Source organism: Typopeltis vanoorti, chromosome 6 (assembly GCF_054136105.1).
Source record: "Typopeltis vanoorti isolate ZY-2024b chromosome 6, IOZ_Tvanoo_1.0, whole genome shotgun sequence".
Lineage (NCBI taxonomy): Eukaryota > Metazoa > Arthropoda > Arachnida > Uropygi > Thelyphonidae > Typopeltis > Typopeltis vanoorti.
Window position 1 is genome coordinate 73,771,115 of NC_143554.1, and position 17,919 is coordinate 73,789,033.

Genomic DNA, 17,919 nt, shown 5'->3' on the forward strand with positions numbered 1-17,919 from the left:
ACTTTGTCATCAATTTCCAAGTTTCAGATTTTTATTCGAGTGATAAAGATTAAAATGTGGATATTATTAAGTTCTTACTATATTAAACAGTGTGCACCCCAACATCAGCCAAATAAAAATTAAAATATAGCATTAAAAATAAAGATATATTTACAATGAAAAGAGAAATATATACCTGCATAAATATATACCTGCATTCCGTAAAGATAAAGAAACACGTGAGAGATAATTTACTTTACTTGCGCTACTTTAATTATAAAATCCACATGACTTTTCTTAAAATCAGTCCCACCATGCATAATGAACAAACCTAGCTTTCAAAAAAGCCATAAAGAAATTAAGGTAAGCATTTCTCCCGAAGAAAATGAATATTCAAAATAGAAACGTCAGCTGATATCTTGAATAAACTTTGCTATTATTTGATTAATTTATCATTTCATCAGTTCCTTACTTTTCGATCTTCAAAAGCATTCTGGAGTAAATCACTAGTCTATATCATGGTTTCGGTTCTTTTTCTTCACATTTTTGCTTTGTCATCCGATGAATATATATTTATAGTATGCTAACTGGATCATAATTTATTATAAATCATTATGAATAGTATAAAATCAATATGATATTTTTCATATTGGTTAAAAGACCATTCGAAAGCAGTATTTGAGGAGAGGATTTGCTTATGTATGCTGATTTGTGATGGGGAGGGAGTATAAAAAAATCAAGCCAAAAAATATCTTTTTCTGGTGTACGTCCCGAAATCATGTATTGTCGCATATTATGACAGTCTAACGCAATGTCTCATAACTAGTTTCCTGTCATCAATTTTCTCCAAGATTACATATTTTAAGTCCTCTGATTTGATTAGCTCTTGCATTTCGATCACCTAAGATACCCCGACTGCATCAACCCATCTATATTCTGGTGTTTTTTCTTAGAGTCTTTTTTCCTGACATTTGTGTCAAGTACCTATTTTTTAAATCTTTCGTCTCTTATTGTGTTTAAATGTCTATGTCGTCTTAAGATTAGCTTTGCTTACTTATTAATACGAAAAAATAGGGTTACATAATTTATGAACGAAGGCTTATTGTGATAATGACGATAGCTTTATCGAACAGCACATAGCTTTCATCACCTTTGAGTTGCTTTGGTGAGTATTGTACTATTTGAAAAATTCAATTCCTAATGGGAAATAGAGAATTGCATGTAACATTTCATTAGTGCATTTTTCTACTTCTAACAAATCATCTCATACTGACACGCATGCGACACTTTAGCCACAGCTGTTCTACGACATGATTTTGGCCAGGAATTTATTTTTTAAACATTTCAAAAAATGTTCGTATTTCATATTTTTATGTAAATAAATGCCACTCTTCTTGTTTATTTTTTCCATAAACAAAGCGCATACAATATCAAGATTATTAAAGCTCATTAAAATAATAATAAATCAATTTTCATTTCATTTGCATTTCGTGTATATCGAAATGCAAATGAACTGAGATAGTGGGGAAATCCTCGATTTCCCTCTATCTTTGCATCATCAGCAAATAATTGAACATCTCTTGTCAGATCCTTAAATATCATAAATGTATAGATTGAACAATGGTATAGTTCGCCCACCGTTTGTAGGTCCCTGCTTCGCGTCTTTCCAAGAATAGTTGATTCATACTGAAGGGGAGAAAGAAATGAAGGACGTCCAAATTGGTCGCCAACACGCGAAATCACGTGCTTTATAGGTAAAATTTTCCAACTGTTATACAAGCAACATAGTTAACTACAATAATCATAAAAGAGAAGTTAATTTTCCGACCGGTAATAATAAACAACTCATCCAACAATACGGACTGATTACCCTATTATCGGAATGGATTCTCCTTTTTCTAAGATGCGCAGAAGTGTCCAAGGATCTCTAATCGGTGGGCGAACTATACAAGGACTGATTCTTGGGGTACACCACTGGTAATCTTAAATTTGGCAGATTCACAGCTACCATATAATATTTTTTTCTGATACTTGCCTGCCAACCACCCACTTATCCAAGTCAATAGTTTATATTCCATTCCCACATTCTCTAGTTTATGCAACAGTCTTTTGGTGTTCTATCAGATTCCTTACCAAAGTCCAACAGTAACATAGTGTAGCCATTCCCTTTACCCAAGTTTGCTGTAACATTATTATAAAATATAAACAAATTCCTAAATATATCTCTAGTAAACTCACTGTTGTTCCCTATAAAGTATGGCTTGTCTCTCAACCCATTTCTGTATACGAGTTCTTACTTACCAACTTCTCTAAAATCTTCACTACGACTCCAGATACTGACAGATCGATTGTCAGACAATCGGTTTTAACACAACCCTTATACAATGGAACTATCATAACATTATTTCCATTTCTGTGGTATCTTTCCTGAGCTCAGACTCGTGTTATACAAATATGTCAAGGGTCAAGCCAATTCGGATGAACATTCCTTTAGCGTACGTGATGAGATCACACCTATCCATATTGCAGAATTCTTATCCAGATTATGCAACAGCTCTTGAACTTCATTCTCATGCACTTCTATCTCTTCGTCCAATGCAGTGGCAGAAATGTGCACTATGTTACATACACCCGGTTGATTAAAAAATCTTAGCGAAGTGAGCACTCATTATCTGAACAATCTCATCAACTTCTGACAAAAGGGTACCATTTACATTCGGTAAAGTGATTAAGGTCAATTTTTCTACATTCATTCTTTTTTTTTTTTACTTGCGGTAATAAAATTCTTTCGGATTGCCTGCAGTGGTAGAAATGTGCACTATGTTTACATATAGTTTCTTTCGTACTCCGATTTAACTTTCCGTATAATGCTCGTAACTTTTCTGGCAAGCGTTTTATATATTTCAAACTCCTCTCACCTTAATTCACATACTATTCCTTCCACATCTTCGTCTTCTTATCGATCTTTTGTTTAATAAGGTTACACATCTATTTCACTTCCACCATGTTTGGTCTTCGAACTCTATTGACACATTCAGATACTGCCTCATTTAAGTATCTTTACTAAGCTTCTCATGCATTGCTGATATCTTTCCCATTCAGTAATTGATATTATGGGACCAAAGATAGTATTCTCCTAAGTTTGTCATAATTTTTTATTCAGCATGTACTCCCTAATTGGAACATCCATATGGTTTGCTACCTCTAAGGTCAGTATACAGTCGCATTCTTAACTGAGATTCCTTCTAATGCTATGATTAAATCTAAAAGCTCTTGGACCTCGATTTCCTTCTTTCACATGATGCTTGAGAAAGATGTCTCACAACAACCAGTAAATTCTCCTTCATTCTTATCACAAGTTTTGTCTGTTACCCAGTCAATGTTCGGATAATTTAAGTCATCCATAATGAATTACTTGCGTAGTATCCATCAGGGTAACTTGGCAATACATTTCGTTGCCGCCAGCAACTGAACTACCAGGTCTAGTAACACTCCACCATATATTTCATCCTGTTAGCCTCTACTTCAGTCCAGATAGCCTGAAACTCACTGCTACATGAGACATTATTACTATTATTGCTTTCATAATAGTAATGATGCATTTCTTTCATGCATTTCTATCCTAACGACTCAAATCAGCGGCTGTCATTAGTAATACCCCCCCCCCCCTTTTATCCTATTCTGTACTTCCTAAAAATACTAGACAGCTATGTTTCACTGATGCCAACAATCACAACGTGTTCACCATAGCAACAAACTCGATCTCTTTGTTCCTGATGTTCCTGGCATTTGCGTATAGACATAGCCAAGTTACCACGTTGCTTTTCCTCATCCTTACATTTATCGTCTGCTTGGCCCAGTTGGTCAACTTTCTCTTCCCCTATACACTCAAAACCTCGAATTCAAAGCGTACATTTCCGATCCTTTGCCATATACATAACTGAGTGTATATATAACCTAGTTTAGCTAAAACTAAAAAAAAAAAAGGGGGGGGGGAAAGAGAAAAGTTTCACTTAAAGCAATTTTTAAAAAAAATGTTATTTTATTTTTTTTAGCATTTATTTTAGAAGATGACCCTTGTTTTTATTAAGCCACAGCTGATTCTCTATTAATATAGAGCCAATGAAGTTCGCAGCATGTGTAAAAGCACGACAACGTCATTTTTTTTTTTTTTTCTAAAAGGGCATTTTCCCAAGTGAATAGTAGACACGATATCAGTCGAGGGAAGCGTCTGCCTCAGAACTCCGAAGGTCAGCGCCCGGCCTTGGATCGATGCATCACTCACGTGGCTGTGTAGTGTCCTCCTTCCTTCCCTACCCACAACGCGCTAGTAATTGCTCTTATTACTTTTTATTAATTACAAACGTGCTTTAAGTCGACATAAAACATAAACAACTATGAGCACGCAGATAGAGAGAGAGAATACTGATATACTGTTTAAGTGTTACGCACACTCACGTGCCATGTTTATGCAATAAAGCAGTTCATGGAGTCTATCTTGGCATTGTAAATAATATTCTACGACTGATTATCGTGAGATATACCAGGAATGGATAATTCCATGTTGGATTCCTCCCCCCCCTCCTATGTTTTATCCACTAATTATGCATTAAACTTTGTACTTGCTCTTTCCCAGTCAAGCAAGGAAGAAAAATAACGATGTACTTTACCATTAGACTATCTCATACCAAGCTGCATATATTTACCTTGAGTTAATATTGTTTCTTAGGGTAAGAAATACTCCATAAATCAATGTCAAAGAAATAAGTTCCTCATGGAGAAAAGATCAACTTGGCCTAGGCAATGTTAGAACTGTGGAATCTTTTGCTCAATCTGAGTATAAAGGACTTGTTTTCATATTGAGAGATTAATGACAGATCCCATAAAGGATAGTCATCGATATCTGGGGTAGAAGGTGTGCAATAGAAGCATGAATGAAGTGTACTGTTGTAATGAACTTTGACAAATGCTGTTAATTTTTGTTTAGTATTACGTGGGTAATTAATTAAGGCTGTGAACAATGTGTATCATATTTGTCAATTCTCTGACTGGTTTTCTTTCTTTCCTTTTTTTACTCTTCTTAATGAATATACAATGTTGCGTACAGTTTCTTTGGTATTCCAATTTAACTTTCCGTACAATGCTCGTAATTTACTTTATATTCAAACTCCTCTCACCCTTATTCACATGCTAGTATAAGGTGCTAGTTGGAAAAATTATTAATGGAAAATTTTCCATTATGAGACCTAACTTCAGTTGCAAAGCGCTTACAAACGTTACTTGCGTCTAGATAGAATCGCACCGCTCCATTTAGGATTAAGAAAAAAAAAATGTCCTATATTTCCATCTAGGACATTATTCCTCAACCACAGACAGAACACAATTCATATATATGCCTCCTTTCTGTTGCCACACACCCAAATATATCCATCTAATTAGAATGAGAGCACATCATGACTGTGTCATTTCATTCCATAGCTTTTTCACTTATATAGTCTCTATTCTCTCTGTCTCCACTACACGTTTCAATCTTTTAATAGAGTTACTACAGTTGATCTCGGATGCTTATACCATAATCATGTTGTATTTATACTACTTGATTGATCATACTATAGCGGTTTGTGATAACCTCATTGAAAGCGGTGATAAACCACGTCTTCGTGGTTTAACTTATACTACGAACATTTTTAACACGGTACACAAATACGGTCATTTCAGGGTTCATTCCTTGCCTTTATATCATGCTGTACAGGATCGAAATATTAAAACAGAATATTTCATTTAATCACTTCATGTAACTACTAAATTATAAGATAAAATTTCGGGTATAATAAAACTCACTGCAAAGACCATTTTAAGATATATAAACTTTAATTAGGCACATTAACAAGTGCTATTATTTCTGGAAGGACACAGTTTTTCATGTCTCTCAAGGCATAATAAATATGCTGAAGATATTGCTTTTAAGTACTTTCGGAAAGTAATAAGTTGAATGATAATGATCAGCGACTGTTGCGTGATGAAAACTCAAAAGAAAACATTGCATGGTTACATGCTGAAATTAATTTTGTAAAAGGGAAGGGAGATCTTAATGATTGAATTCGTAAGCAAGTACTTTGTGTTTAACTGAGACGTTACTTGACATTATGGAAGTTAATGATTTTAATTACTTATGTAAAATATTTATTTATTGGTAAAATTTTCATTTAATGTGTCGTGAGCATTTTTATTAATGACATGAAAAACGGAACAACAGCACAAGCATAAATAGCAGAAAGATTAAGAAATACGGAATCATAATATGGTAGAGCAACACTGCACTATATAATTATAATTAGTCAGTTATAATTTAAAGTAAGTTAATATAAGCAAAAAGAAGGGGGTAAGCAAGTTAAAAATCTAACATTAAGCACCACCATTACTTTCCACAATGGGAGAGATGAATAATCCATCGAATCAGTTCTGATCAGGACGATGCGGTAATGTTTCCCAGCTTTTAAATAGTATTTCCACTGCACGCGCGCGCACACATTTTCTAATTATGTTTTCATTTCTCATGCTGTGTGTCTAATACCGTTATTCCTTTCATCAACCACAACTCTGGAATGAAGGCTTTACATTCATTACAAGTGTAATACCAGATCAAGAGTTGTCGCAATGCCTCTAAGCTAAGTACTGTAGCGAGTCATGAGTACACTTATTACAAAAATGATTTAGGGTCAAAATTCGACCTGCTTTAACTCCGGTTGTCAGTTGGATTTTATCGATCCTTCACGTTCATTTTGCAGAGACAGACTGCAGGACATGGCCGACCATACTTGATGCATTAAATCCAATTAATAAAAACTAGAACATTTTGAATGGCGAAAATCTCCCCACCCCAATTTTTTTTTTTTTTCTTATCCTCATCTAGAGACGCTTCTACATATCTGATCAGTCAACAGACCGCTGCCAAATTTCGAAAATATATACAGGGTGGTTCAAAATTACACGTACAAACTTTGAGGGGAGGTAGAAAACATCAAAATCAACCATGTTCACATAGGAAAGCATGACCCGAAACGCCACCGGAAGGTACTAACAGGGACACAAAGATACAGAAGTAGTAAGTAGTGTAAAAAACTTTATTAGGCGTAACTGAACAGTTCAATAGTAGTTGGATACATAATATGGTAAACGAGGTGCATGTCTGCCATCTCAGCGTTCGTAAAACGACGCATGTTCTTCGTACGACGTCGAAAGCTTGAATGAGGAAGCCTCAATTGCTCACCTGGAGTGCTGGCGAACAGCGCCACCTATCACTTTCGGGTGGCCTTTCCGGTCATGCTTTCCTATGTGAATATGATTGATTTTGATGTTCTCTACCTCCCCTCAAAGTTTGTACGTGGAAATTTGAACCACCCTGTATATACAGTTGTTTCTTATACTGCTGAAGTTCCCCTAAGAAATTATTATTAGTATTATTTGTGACACTTCCAAGGAGTCCGAAGACTCACCGCGGGAGGACACTTACTATACAACCATCTCCACCACTACACCGAATCTCTACTACCAATCATCTCCATCCACCGCCCACCACCACAACTAGTATTTTTTGTCTGTAAATTGCGTGTGTTCTGAAGGGCCCATTTGTCTGTATGAGGGATGAAAAACCCTAGTTTCCGGGAGGAAAAAACCCTGCTACCTCCGTATGAGATCGGCTAACTCACGTTCCATTAAAAAAGTCCACATAAAGATTCCTCCCGTCACGACGAGAATCGAATTTAGGTGTATCTATTCCAATCGAAGGGCGCAATGTACCGTCGTTCTTCCAATTGCGCTACGGAGGCGCTTACATTACATCTAAATTCATCATAATAAACCTAAAATGAAGGAAGTACTTCTGTAAACATTTCTACAGGTCGCGTCGTTCAACCGATTTGGACTAACGTCAAGCGGCACTGTAAGGTATATGATTCAATTGTATCCAGATACCTTTTATAACTCGCACCATTCAACTAATATTAACTAAATTTGAAATATTTGTTTCTTACTTTGTTAAAAAGGTATTCCGAGCAATTCGGCGATACACCAAAATCCCGCTGTGGTGTGAATGTCTTGATGTGGTAGATGTTCTTCATTGTCCATTGTGAGACTACCGCCACTTTGCTTATTAGAGGCCCGAAGTTGGATGAAAATGTTCCATATTTGGTTTTAAGAATAGGGTTTCAGAGATAATCTAAACCACAGTACATCGACAGTATACTGTATGTTTTCGACTAACATTTTGTGTTTATGGGGGAAAAGTACTGTTAATAAGAATACATGGGTTCAAATATTACATAATAATAATCAACGGTATTTACAGGCTTGAAGGTCCACGACCTGCCAAATGGCTTTCGTAACCATTATGGTCAGTCCTTGAGAGGAGTGGCCTATGAAGTTCAGTAAGCAAACCAAATCCTAACACTGAATATATATATATATATATATATATATATATATATATATATATATATTAAAAAAAATAACGAACCTTTATATAAGCATATAAATAAATTCAGCCTTGATGGTAATACCATCAAGGCTGAAGAGAGAGAGTTTTGGGCGATGCGTTACTAGTTTAGTCTTAAAGACTTCAGAGCACAGCCAATTAACTTACAAGCGGTATCGAAATTCGATCAATTCATCTGTGCGATCGTTTTACATCACAGTTCTTCCCAGCCTAATCGGCATCGAGAAGTGTTGATTAACAATAATAAAACTTCCAGAACGTTTTATGTGACTAAATACAAGGACCAAATACACTGGCATTCGAAGACTCGAGTAGGCGCTATTGTTCAGATAATCTGACTACTTTTTTTTCGAGATCTTTTTTTATGAATATTATGGCTAGAAAAAAATAATTCAAGTGAGAATAGCAGTGCTGAAAGATCAGAACTATAATCTTCTTTTTTGCGCTGCTTCAAACTGAAATTTGAGGTAATTAAAATAATTAATATAAGAGAAAGATATACTGAAATAACTTGATCAATAGACATTACACCCCTCTTTTTCTTTTCTTTCTTTACAATTGATTATTCAAGTCCGGTTAGTTAAGTTAAATATTCAGGCGTATACAGTTACTATCATAGAATAAGATTTTCTATTTGCTTACTTCATCCCATGAGCCATTTCAAACAAACTTGGTAGGGGCATTGCTCTAATTAGATCAATATAATAGCTAACTTTATTTAAATTTACATACTTATGAAATGTATGATTATTATATAATGCTATATTAAAACTCTGAATAGTTATAATTCAAAATTCGATCACATCTGGCAGAATTTTGCAGCCTATCTTTTATTCAGAATAAAAACCACCTGTGATGCGAGAAGCAAATCAGCTGCTAAAAGAATAACAACTATAAGGGTCGAACTCCTTGGGAAAGAAGAAACTGAGCAAGACAAGCACGGTGATCTGAAAAATTTTAAATTGCGAAATGAATACCGCTCAACCAAGAATGGCGCTATGGAGCACGAACGACAATGCAGAAAACCACGAATAACAAACAAAAAAAAAAAAAAACAGCAACAGTTAAGCGCCAATTCCAGGAGCGCGAGATGTGAGGTAGAGGTTTTATTCTCCTACTTTCCACATAAAAAAAAAAAAAAAAAAGAAGTCCTTCCCGATTTTGCGGCACACAAGAACAGTAACTTAAAAACCCAAAGCTACAAATCAGTCTGCCATACACGAAAATATTAAATATTTCTGGGTGGTGGTGGTAGGAAACGAACTGTTTGATTTTTTTTTTTCTCATTACGATTGGTAAAAAAATGATGGTACAGCACACACACAAAATGCACATATCCGATAGGTTAAACATTCCAACTTCAGAGAGAAATGGAGTAACAATATTTTGTTTCTCGACAACCCTGTTGCAAATTAACTGAGAAACAAATTGTCGATTTCTCATAATAAAGGAGTACGTCTGCATTGAAAATACAAAACATGCACAAAATACACAGTTGTATCGGAATATAATATGTTGTCCTATTCGATCATTGATAGAAGTAGTTCAACATGGAGATCCTTTAGGGATCTCCATGTTGAACTACTCAGCTGTATTCTGAAGGAATACTCATGATTTTTAGTACACAAGAAGTATTTAACCCCCGTCTCCAATACCCATGTCTTTTAAACTAAAAAGACTTATGTTAGTTCATGACAAAGACGACGAAAGCACTAGAAAACGTGTATGTGTGTGTACACAACATGCGATAAAGTCTGTTTTAATAGAGACTGCAACAACAGAAGCTTGAGGAATGTATCTTGCTTTTGGTTCAGAAATACCAGAACTGTTCGATATGAGCGTGCGTGCATCCGTAAGTGTTCCGTCACAGAAGAATATTATACGTTCAGATAGAGGCCTGCATGAAGAAATGTCCCACATGTTCATCAGATTTCGGAAATAATGAACCTATCTAGTTATGTCGTCGGTAGCATCTGTTTTAACGGGCTACGAGCGCACTGAGTCGGAACAGTGCGCTTTCTGTTGCCATGGCTACCATGCTCTGAGCCACTGCGCGTGGCGAGTATCACGTTAATTAGTGGTACTGAGGGAGAGAAAGAAAGTACTCATAGACAAGCAGCAGTTCAGGGAAGTCTGGTGGCACTGTAGTCATTTTCGATGACTCCCGCCTTCCTGCTCTCCCTCTTCCCCCCTCTTTCCTCTGCGACGATGTGTTCGGGGGGAAAAGTGCAGGGAACAGGAGAGGCGTGACAATCTTTTTATTTGCGACTTTTTGAATGGTGAACTCGTGACTGGGATTTGCCCAGTATGAATGAGATTGATGCAAACGACTAAATGTATCATTTATTATCCGCCATGTTTATTGCAAGAAAATAATTATATTTATGAAATGTTATCTGTTCGATGCAAGTTTCCAGTTTTTCTCCTCTCAGAAGGCCTTTCTTCGTATTATTCTGTTCCAATTATTTCCTCCTAATTTTTGTTTCTTTTTTTTCATTAACTCTTTTGTGTTATTTATATTTATTTTTAATCTTTGTCGTATATGTCTGTATGTGGTTTCAAGTCAAATCAAGAGCGAGATTTGATAATCGGATAAAAGTCCGTTTATGCTCGGGTAAAATTTTTTTGGTTCTCAAATGTTACAGTGATTTCATGAGAGAAATCAAGCTACAGAATGCCTTCACTGGTACTGAATACTAATTAAACTTATATATGAATTCATAAGTAAAAGCAGTACATCTACTGTTTACAAATTAATTTAATACAAATAGCAAGCAATTTTAGAACCAAAACTGTGACATCAGTTTCTATTGTCATGATAATTAATATTGTATAAACTACAAACTTCAAATTTGTACCAATTATTACAGCAAAACAATAGCATTTTTAACTCTGCTAAACACGATTTTTTTAATTTCTTTGTAGATTATTATAGAAGAGTCTAGTCCTTTTAAATCTCTTCCATCAAGTGCGTGGCGTGTCGCCATGCACCGTCCAACACGCCTCAAGATCACGGATGCTAACCCTCATATAACTTGTATCCTGTGCGGAGGTTATTTCGTCGACGCCACTACTATCATTGAATGCCTACATTCGTGTAAGTAATGCAGCTGAATCATTTTTTGAAGACATTCTCTCTCACACACGCACACACACACACGCGCGCAGGTTTATCATGATTAGTTTCATTAGTTAAGTATAATTCTGAGTTAGTTGCTGAACATAATGTATGACTTTTGTAAGAAATAAAACTGCAGGCACACTCTGTTTAAAAGATCTTATTTTAAATGAAACGGCGATTGTATATTAATATAACCGGCTACTGATAATACCTCTCTCCCGTTAATCCAACCACTTCATTAGTCATATTAGAGAAAGCAAGAACGTGTTCTTACAAATGCAAAAAGTATATAATATTATAACCTATTATTTCGTAATAAAATATAGGATAGTCATTTCTCAAAGTTCGTCTTGTTTCTGTTATTTTCAATTGTAAAACGAATTGCTTTTCATTCTTAAATTCATCGGTAACTTCGCTTTTCTATTGCCTACATTCGTAGGAATTAACATAGGCAGTATGTTACTACTGGGATTAGTAGTAACATACTGCCATAGTAGTAACATAAGATAAATATTATCGCATATGTGTGCATATGAGTACCTTACACATTAATATTGTAAACAGCGGATGCCTTTTTAATGAAAATTCCATTAGTATAAAATTTCCTGGATAAAATTTTAACATACTTTTTTAAGTACTCCATAGGGCATTTTGTTATGCTTCATGTGTGAAACTGATTAATATTTCAATGAAAATGCTGGATGGTAAGTGACAAATAATGTATCACGCGTCAAAGAAATGGTAGTATCACATAAAAAATGAGGATATTAGGAAAGAACTTGCCATTGTTTAGCATTCAGGAATGTGTTAGCAGAGTTAATCTCGGGTGGTATGACCACTTAAACAGAATGAGAGAGGAAAGATTAACAAAAGAAGTGTTCTCTGACAGGTTGGCAGGGAAAAGGCCCAGAGAAAGACCAAGATGTAGGTGGATTGATACAGTAAACAGCGCCTTAAAAGACAGAAATATAAGATCTGATAATATTGGAATCTTGACAGATAACAGATTAATTTGGAGGAAAATTATTGATTGGAAATTAGTAATGATGTAACTTTTTCATATTGTAGTATAATAATTATACTGTACACCCCTTGAGGGTATATATATTAGGAATTTGATGATGATGTCGATATTAATTCTCTATAGCGATTAGTGACCCCTCCTGGTATATGAGATACTATAACTTTAACTAACTGCTCAACTTTACAAATATTGATGCAAATTGATACTTTATATCGATACCTTTCTGTAATTCATATATAATAAGAATATATATATATATATATATATATATATATAATAGTTTCTGATTAAAAATAAGCACCGCGAAAGTGTATATCGTAAATTAGGAAATCATACAAAATGTTATTACAACGGAAACCTCAATGCAAAACAAATTATATCCGAGTTAGTTTTTTCTCTTCTTTAAATCACTTTTCTTGACACATTTTCGTCATAAGCATCTTCACTACGTTTATTATGTTCTATATCAAAGTGTCTTTTGACAATGCATTAAAATCACCTCTTCCATAATGCACTCAAGTCGCAAACAAAGAAATTACATACAAATTTGAAACTTTCTGAAACTAAATTCATTGTTCTTGTTTGCAATGATAACATGCAATGCAGATATGCTGTAGATTTCAATTAGCCCACTGCCTAATTACTTTTGCATAGTCATTGTCTATCCATAACAATTATTCAATACGTTTCAACGAAAGTTACAGTACTGATAAGCTATGCATCCTCGAGATCCAACGAACTGGTACAAATTGTTTACGACATCAAACCGTTAGGCACTAAAATAATTTACATAACAGCATTTTCTTGGCGATTTTTGGAGAAAATTTTGTAGTGCTTGATCCTTGGGATTCATAGCTCACCAATTTAGGATAAAGTAACTATATGACTTAGCAAATTACATATACTTACAATATGCTATGTACATCATTTTCCAGAGGGACTACAGTGATAAACAATTCAATTGAAAAATCAAAAGTTTCCAGGATCTTTCGTTTCGGCTTAAAGTCATCTGTCAATTTTTTTGTGCTTGCATAGGAACTCTGTAATCTGTACTGTGAATAAAACAGAAAACTCTACTTATAATATATTATCAAACTGCAAAAAATATTCATATATATATTTTTTTAAATTGTTACACAGATAACTATACTTCATATAAATGTGTTGAGTTAATGTGTATTGTATTTAAGGACGAATTCACCAAAAAATAAAAATAAAAGAAAGAAAGCATATTGGAAGTTCTCGATATGATTAAATGGAACATAACATTTTGAACACAAATTTATACTGCTTATTATAAAACAATGCAACTCGTACAAAAAACTGGCTTTAGCTTATTTAAAATAACAGAACATCCAAGTGAAATATAGTTTCAGTTTATGTTTTTGGACAGTGACTCCAATAGAATAAAGATACATCAATTGTTTTGTAGTTCAAATGTGATCCAAATTCTCATTATCGAAGTATTCACATAAAATTAATGTCTTAAATTTCTAACGTGTGAAGAATTTATGCAATTATGACTATGTCTGAATGCGTAGCTTTGTCTTAAATTATGATCTAGCACTTAAAATTTTTTTGTTCGTTAGATGCGAAGTAATTTTCAAATATGAATGCTAACGAAAACCACTCGTTAGACGATTGACGAATTTTAAGATGAGATTTGTGTTTACGAAAATAATAAATGAATTATGATGACTGACAGTAAATTGATGTTAGTCAAACTTTCGAAAGAGATCAGACAAGATATAAAAGCGTTCTCGTAAAAAAAAAAAAAAAAAAAAAAAAAAAAAAAAAAAAAAACCTCCACTGTTTCTTGAAATTATTTTGTTGTTTAAGAATAATGTCGGAATTTAACGAACATCACGATAATTCAACGATGGCAAATCATGTTTCGAAATCTTACTCGACTATGAAGATCAAAACCAGCATTCAAATGAAACGTTTAATGGAAAGTTTCAAGTCACTAAGCTGAACTAAGAAGCGTCTCTAATGATAAATCTTCTGATAGATGGTAACGTCTCCAAAAGCTTCCATGATTTGTTCCTGTAGGACGCAAATTTCAGCAGTATCAACAGGTCTGAGAAATTGTACTGTAACTGCTGACTACCTAAAGAACAAAGTTAACTACTGATGCTAGCAAAACACCACAGCTCTTTAAGAACGAAGTGAAACTGATGAAATGCAGTATTCATTGAGCAGATAACAATGGGTGAAAGAGTGAGAAGATTGGGGAGGAGAGAGAACGAGCAATCTTTTCGTAAGCAAAGGTAAGTATAAAGCGTATACTGTATATTCCTATACAAGAACACAAACAACAACATGAATAGTTTTTTTCTGAGCACAAGTAAGAAAAGAAAAGAGGTAATTATCCATTAATTTACTGTTTAAAGGATATTTTCATCTATGTCCGTCATTATGCAAAGATAGAAAACTATCTCACGCGTTTGAACGGACGATATGTCGCTTCCCCACTCACTTTGTTTAGATGCACATAGTTTTAAATCGCTTTAAAGACAGGATGAACCTTAAGTCGTCTTGTTAACTTGAAGCGTTCAACGAATTCAGACGACGGCGAGTTTTTTTTTTATTTTTTTAAATTTACTTTTCGCAAAGTAAAGCAGCCGAGAAGAAACGTGTTATTAACAACCACAACAAATATTTCGACCCAAACTTGAAATACGCCAGTGTTACATTAAAAACCACGTGTCTCACATGGATTTTTCTATTCGACTGGTCCTTTGCTGCTATGTTGTGATCTTGTCCCTCGAAAGAAAACTTCAGCTCAAATCTGCTGAAGATTGGAGAAATATATGTGGAATTTTTCAGCCGCTGTTAGGCTCCTCCAGTCTACAGATTTTCTCTACATAGAAATTAAACTTCTTTAGTGTTTTAATTCATTGTTAAGTAAGCTTCAGACAACGGTTGGAGATTATTTATGAGCTACCTTTACGTTGCATGCGATGATTTTCAGACATAAGACAGGGATGCATTATAGTTTTTTTTTTATATATACTTACGATTGCCAAACTAAATCCAATCCAGTCTTTTAAATAATCTCCTTTAATACTGAAAATAAGAGAGCCAAAAGGCTCCACTTCGGCGATGCGAAATTATTCAAATCAAGTGGATATTGAATTCAAACATTAATTTCAAAGCCGAATAGAGAAACTACAAGAGTTTTGTGGCGAATATAGAAATAAAAACTATAAAAGTTTCGGTGGATCCAAGCGTAAGCAAACCTTTCATGACAGGGTGAATTGCGAACAAGTGAGCATGTAAATATTAGATGAGTTTAGAACAGGTACATGAAAATATAAAAACAATTTGAAACAAGTGTATATATTTACTTGTTACAAATAAAAAGCATGTCAGTAATTAATGGTGCTTCATTAATTGTCTACAACTAGGTTTACTGGATCTCACTTGTTTTTGCTCTTTCTAGTTTGTAGAACGTGTATCATTCATTACCTCGAGACTAGCAAGTTCTGTCCTATCTGTGATGTTCAGGTACACAAGACAAAACCTCTTCTTCACATCAGGTAAATTATTTTCGTATTTATGAAAGATATTTATTGCCTACAAATTTGTTTTTTTATATATATAAAAGAGAGGAATATTTTCCCCCTCACATGCAATAGGTATTTTTATAATGTGTGTACTTGTGCGCGTGTATTGTAATTATCCTCGTTCTCAAAGTTTGTTTTTCCGATTTTTCTATATACATTACATACATTCAATTTAAAAAAAAATTACAATTTCTTATGCTAATATTTATGAATATCTGATTTTACTATACTTATTTTTCATCCAAACTCGAAAAGAATAAGTTTATATGTTGAACCTCATTTATGTGTTTCGAAAGCTTATTCAAAGACTTTGAATAAGGTCTCAAAAATGATGGATTCCTGAAATCATCCTACAAAGTGCGTAGTTGATTTTTAGTTGCGTTTCATAAATAACTACAGGGTGGTCCAGGTCACGAAGGGATTTAAAATGTGAATAACTCATAACTAATAAAAAAATCTTCAGGTTCTATTTCTCATAATAACAAAAAATAATAAAAATAATAAATAAAAAAGTTATTAAATGTTTAAACCCCTTCGTGGCTCATGGGCCATCCTGTATAAAGGACTTTTTGTCTATCCTTCCTTACTCATGTTATTCAGAACTGCACCTGGACGGACTTTAAATAAATTTGATATTTGTAGTCTTACAAAAATTCGAAACATTCTAATTCTTGTTTCACTCGGACTGTTTGCAAGAACACATAAGCGGTAAAACGAGTCGAAATTATCCATATAAATTGCAATAACTCCGCTCTGGCCGAACGGAGAACCCGCCACTTTAACTGGCAAACTGTTCCACTCCCTCACTGCTATGGGAGAGAAACATCTAGCTCTCATCGCTTTCTTATATGCACAAACTTAACTTCTTTACATTACATATAACGAAAATTTGCATCAACGGATATCCTATAATACTTTCAGAAGTTTATAGACTTCTATTATATCATCTCTCTTCCCCCTATTTACGAGTGTCTGCAGTCCGCATAATCTACATTCCATAATCCGATATCATTTTTGTAGCGCTTCTTTATCCCTTTGAAACAAGAGACCAAATCTGTGCACAGTAGTCCAGGTGCGATCGTAAAGAGGAAAAATGCTTCATTATCCTTACATATCAATGTTCGTTTCAATATCGCAATTATCCTGTTAGTTGTATTTGCAATTTCTGCTATGAGCTTTGAACTTCAAATTCCTACCCACCATAACTCCAAGATCCACAGACTCATACGTTTCTCGAAATATAATCCCACCAATATAATAGACCGCTGGATATCACATCACACCAAAGTACATACCTTTACTCTTACGAACATTGAATTGACGGCAATAATAATAATAATAATGGTTCCACCTCTTTTTTCCCCTATAATTGGAACTATAATGTCAAAATTAGGTAAGATAAAATTACGTCTGTAACACATAAGAAAGAGAAAAAAAATCTAGCTTCGTTTGGTGTGGTAAAGAACGATACCACCAGGCAAGAATTCGATTACGAAAAATCCCGTCTTATGATTTTTTATGATTATTTCATCATTTCCTTTTATGCTTTCACAGGTAATCCACACAGCTGGAAGTAAAATGGAATCTACGTTTGAAATCAATCAGTAAACTCATCAGATATCCGAAAATATCTTAAAATACTTTTCATTGATTTTTTTCCTCTGAATATCGAGATTTGAATATCTAACCATCTGCCATTCAATAAGCTAGAGAGCATATTTCACTACATCAA

General features: G+C 34.3%; 1 protein-coding gene across 3 annotated transcripts in view; it reads left to right on the top strand.

The window, feature by feature from the left end:
- LOC150105577 (uncharacterized) overlaps positions 1 to 17,919 on the top strand; it is a 121,364-nt gene that overhangs the window by 82,050 nt on the left and 21,395 nt on the right. For all 3 annotated transcript variants that reach the window (XM_090394926.1, XM_090394924.1, XM_090394927.1), the window contains 2 exons: positions 11,399 to 11,570; positions 16,064 to 16,160. In XM_090394926.1, coding sequence (XP_090251052.1) covers positions 11,459 to 11,570; positions 16,064 to 16,160 — 209 coding nt within the window. In that variant the 5' untranslated portion in view covers positions 11,399 to 11,458. The remainder of the gene's footprint in view (positions 1 to 11,398; positions 11,571 to 16,063; positions 16,161 to 17,919) is intronic.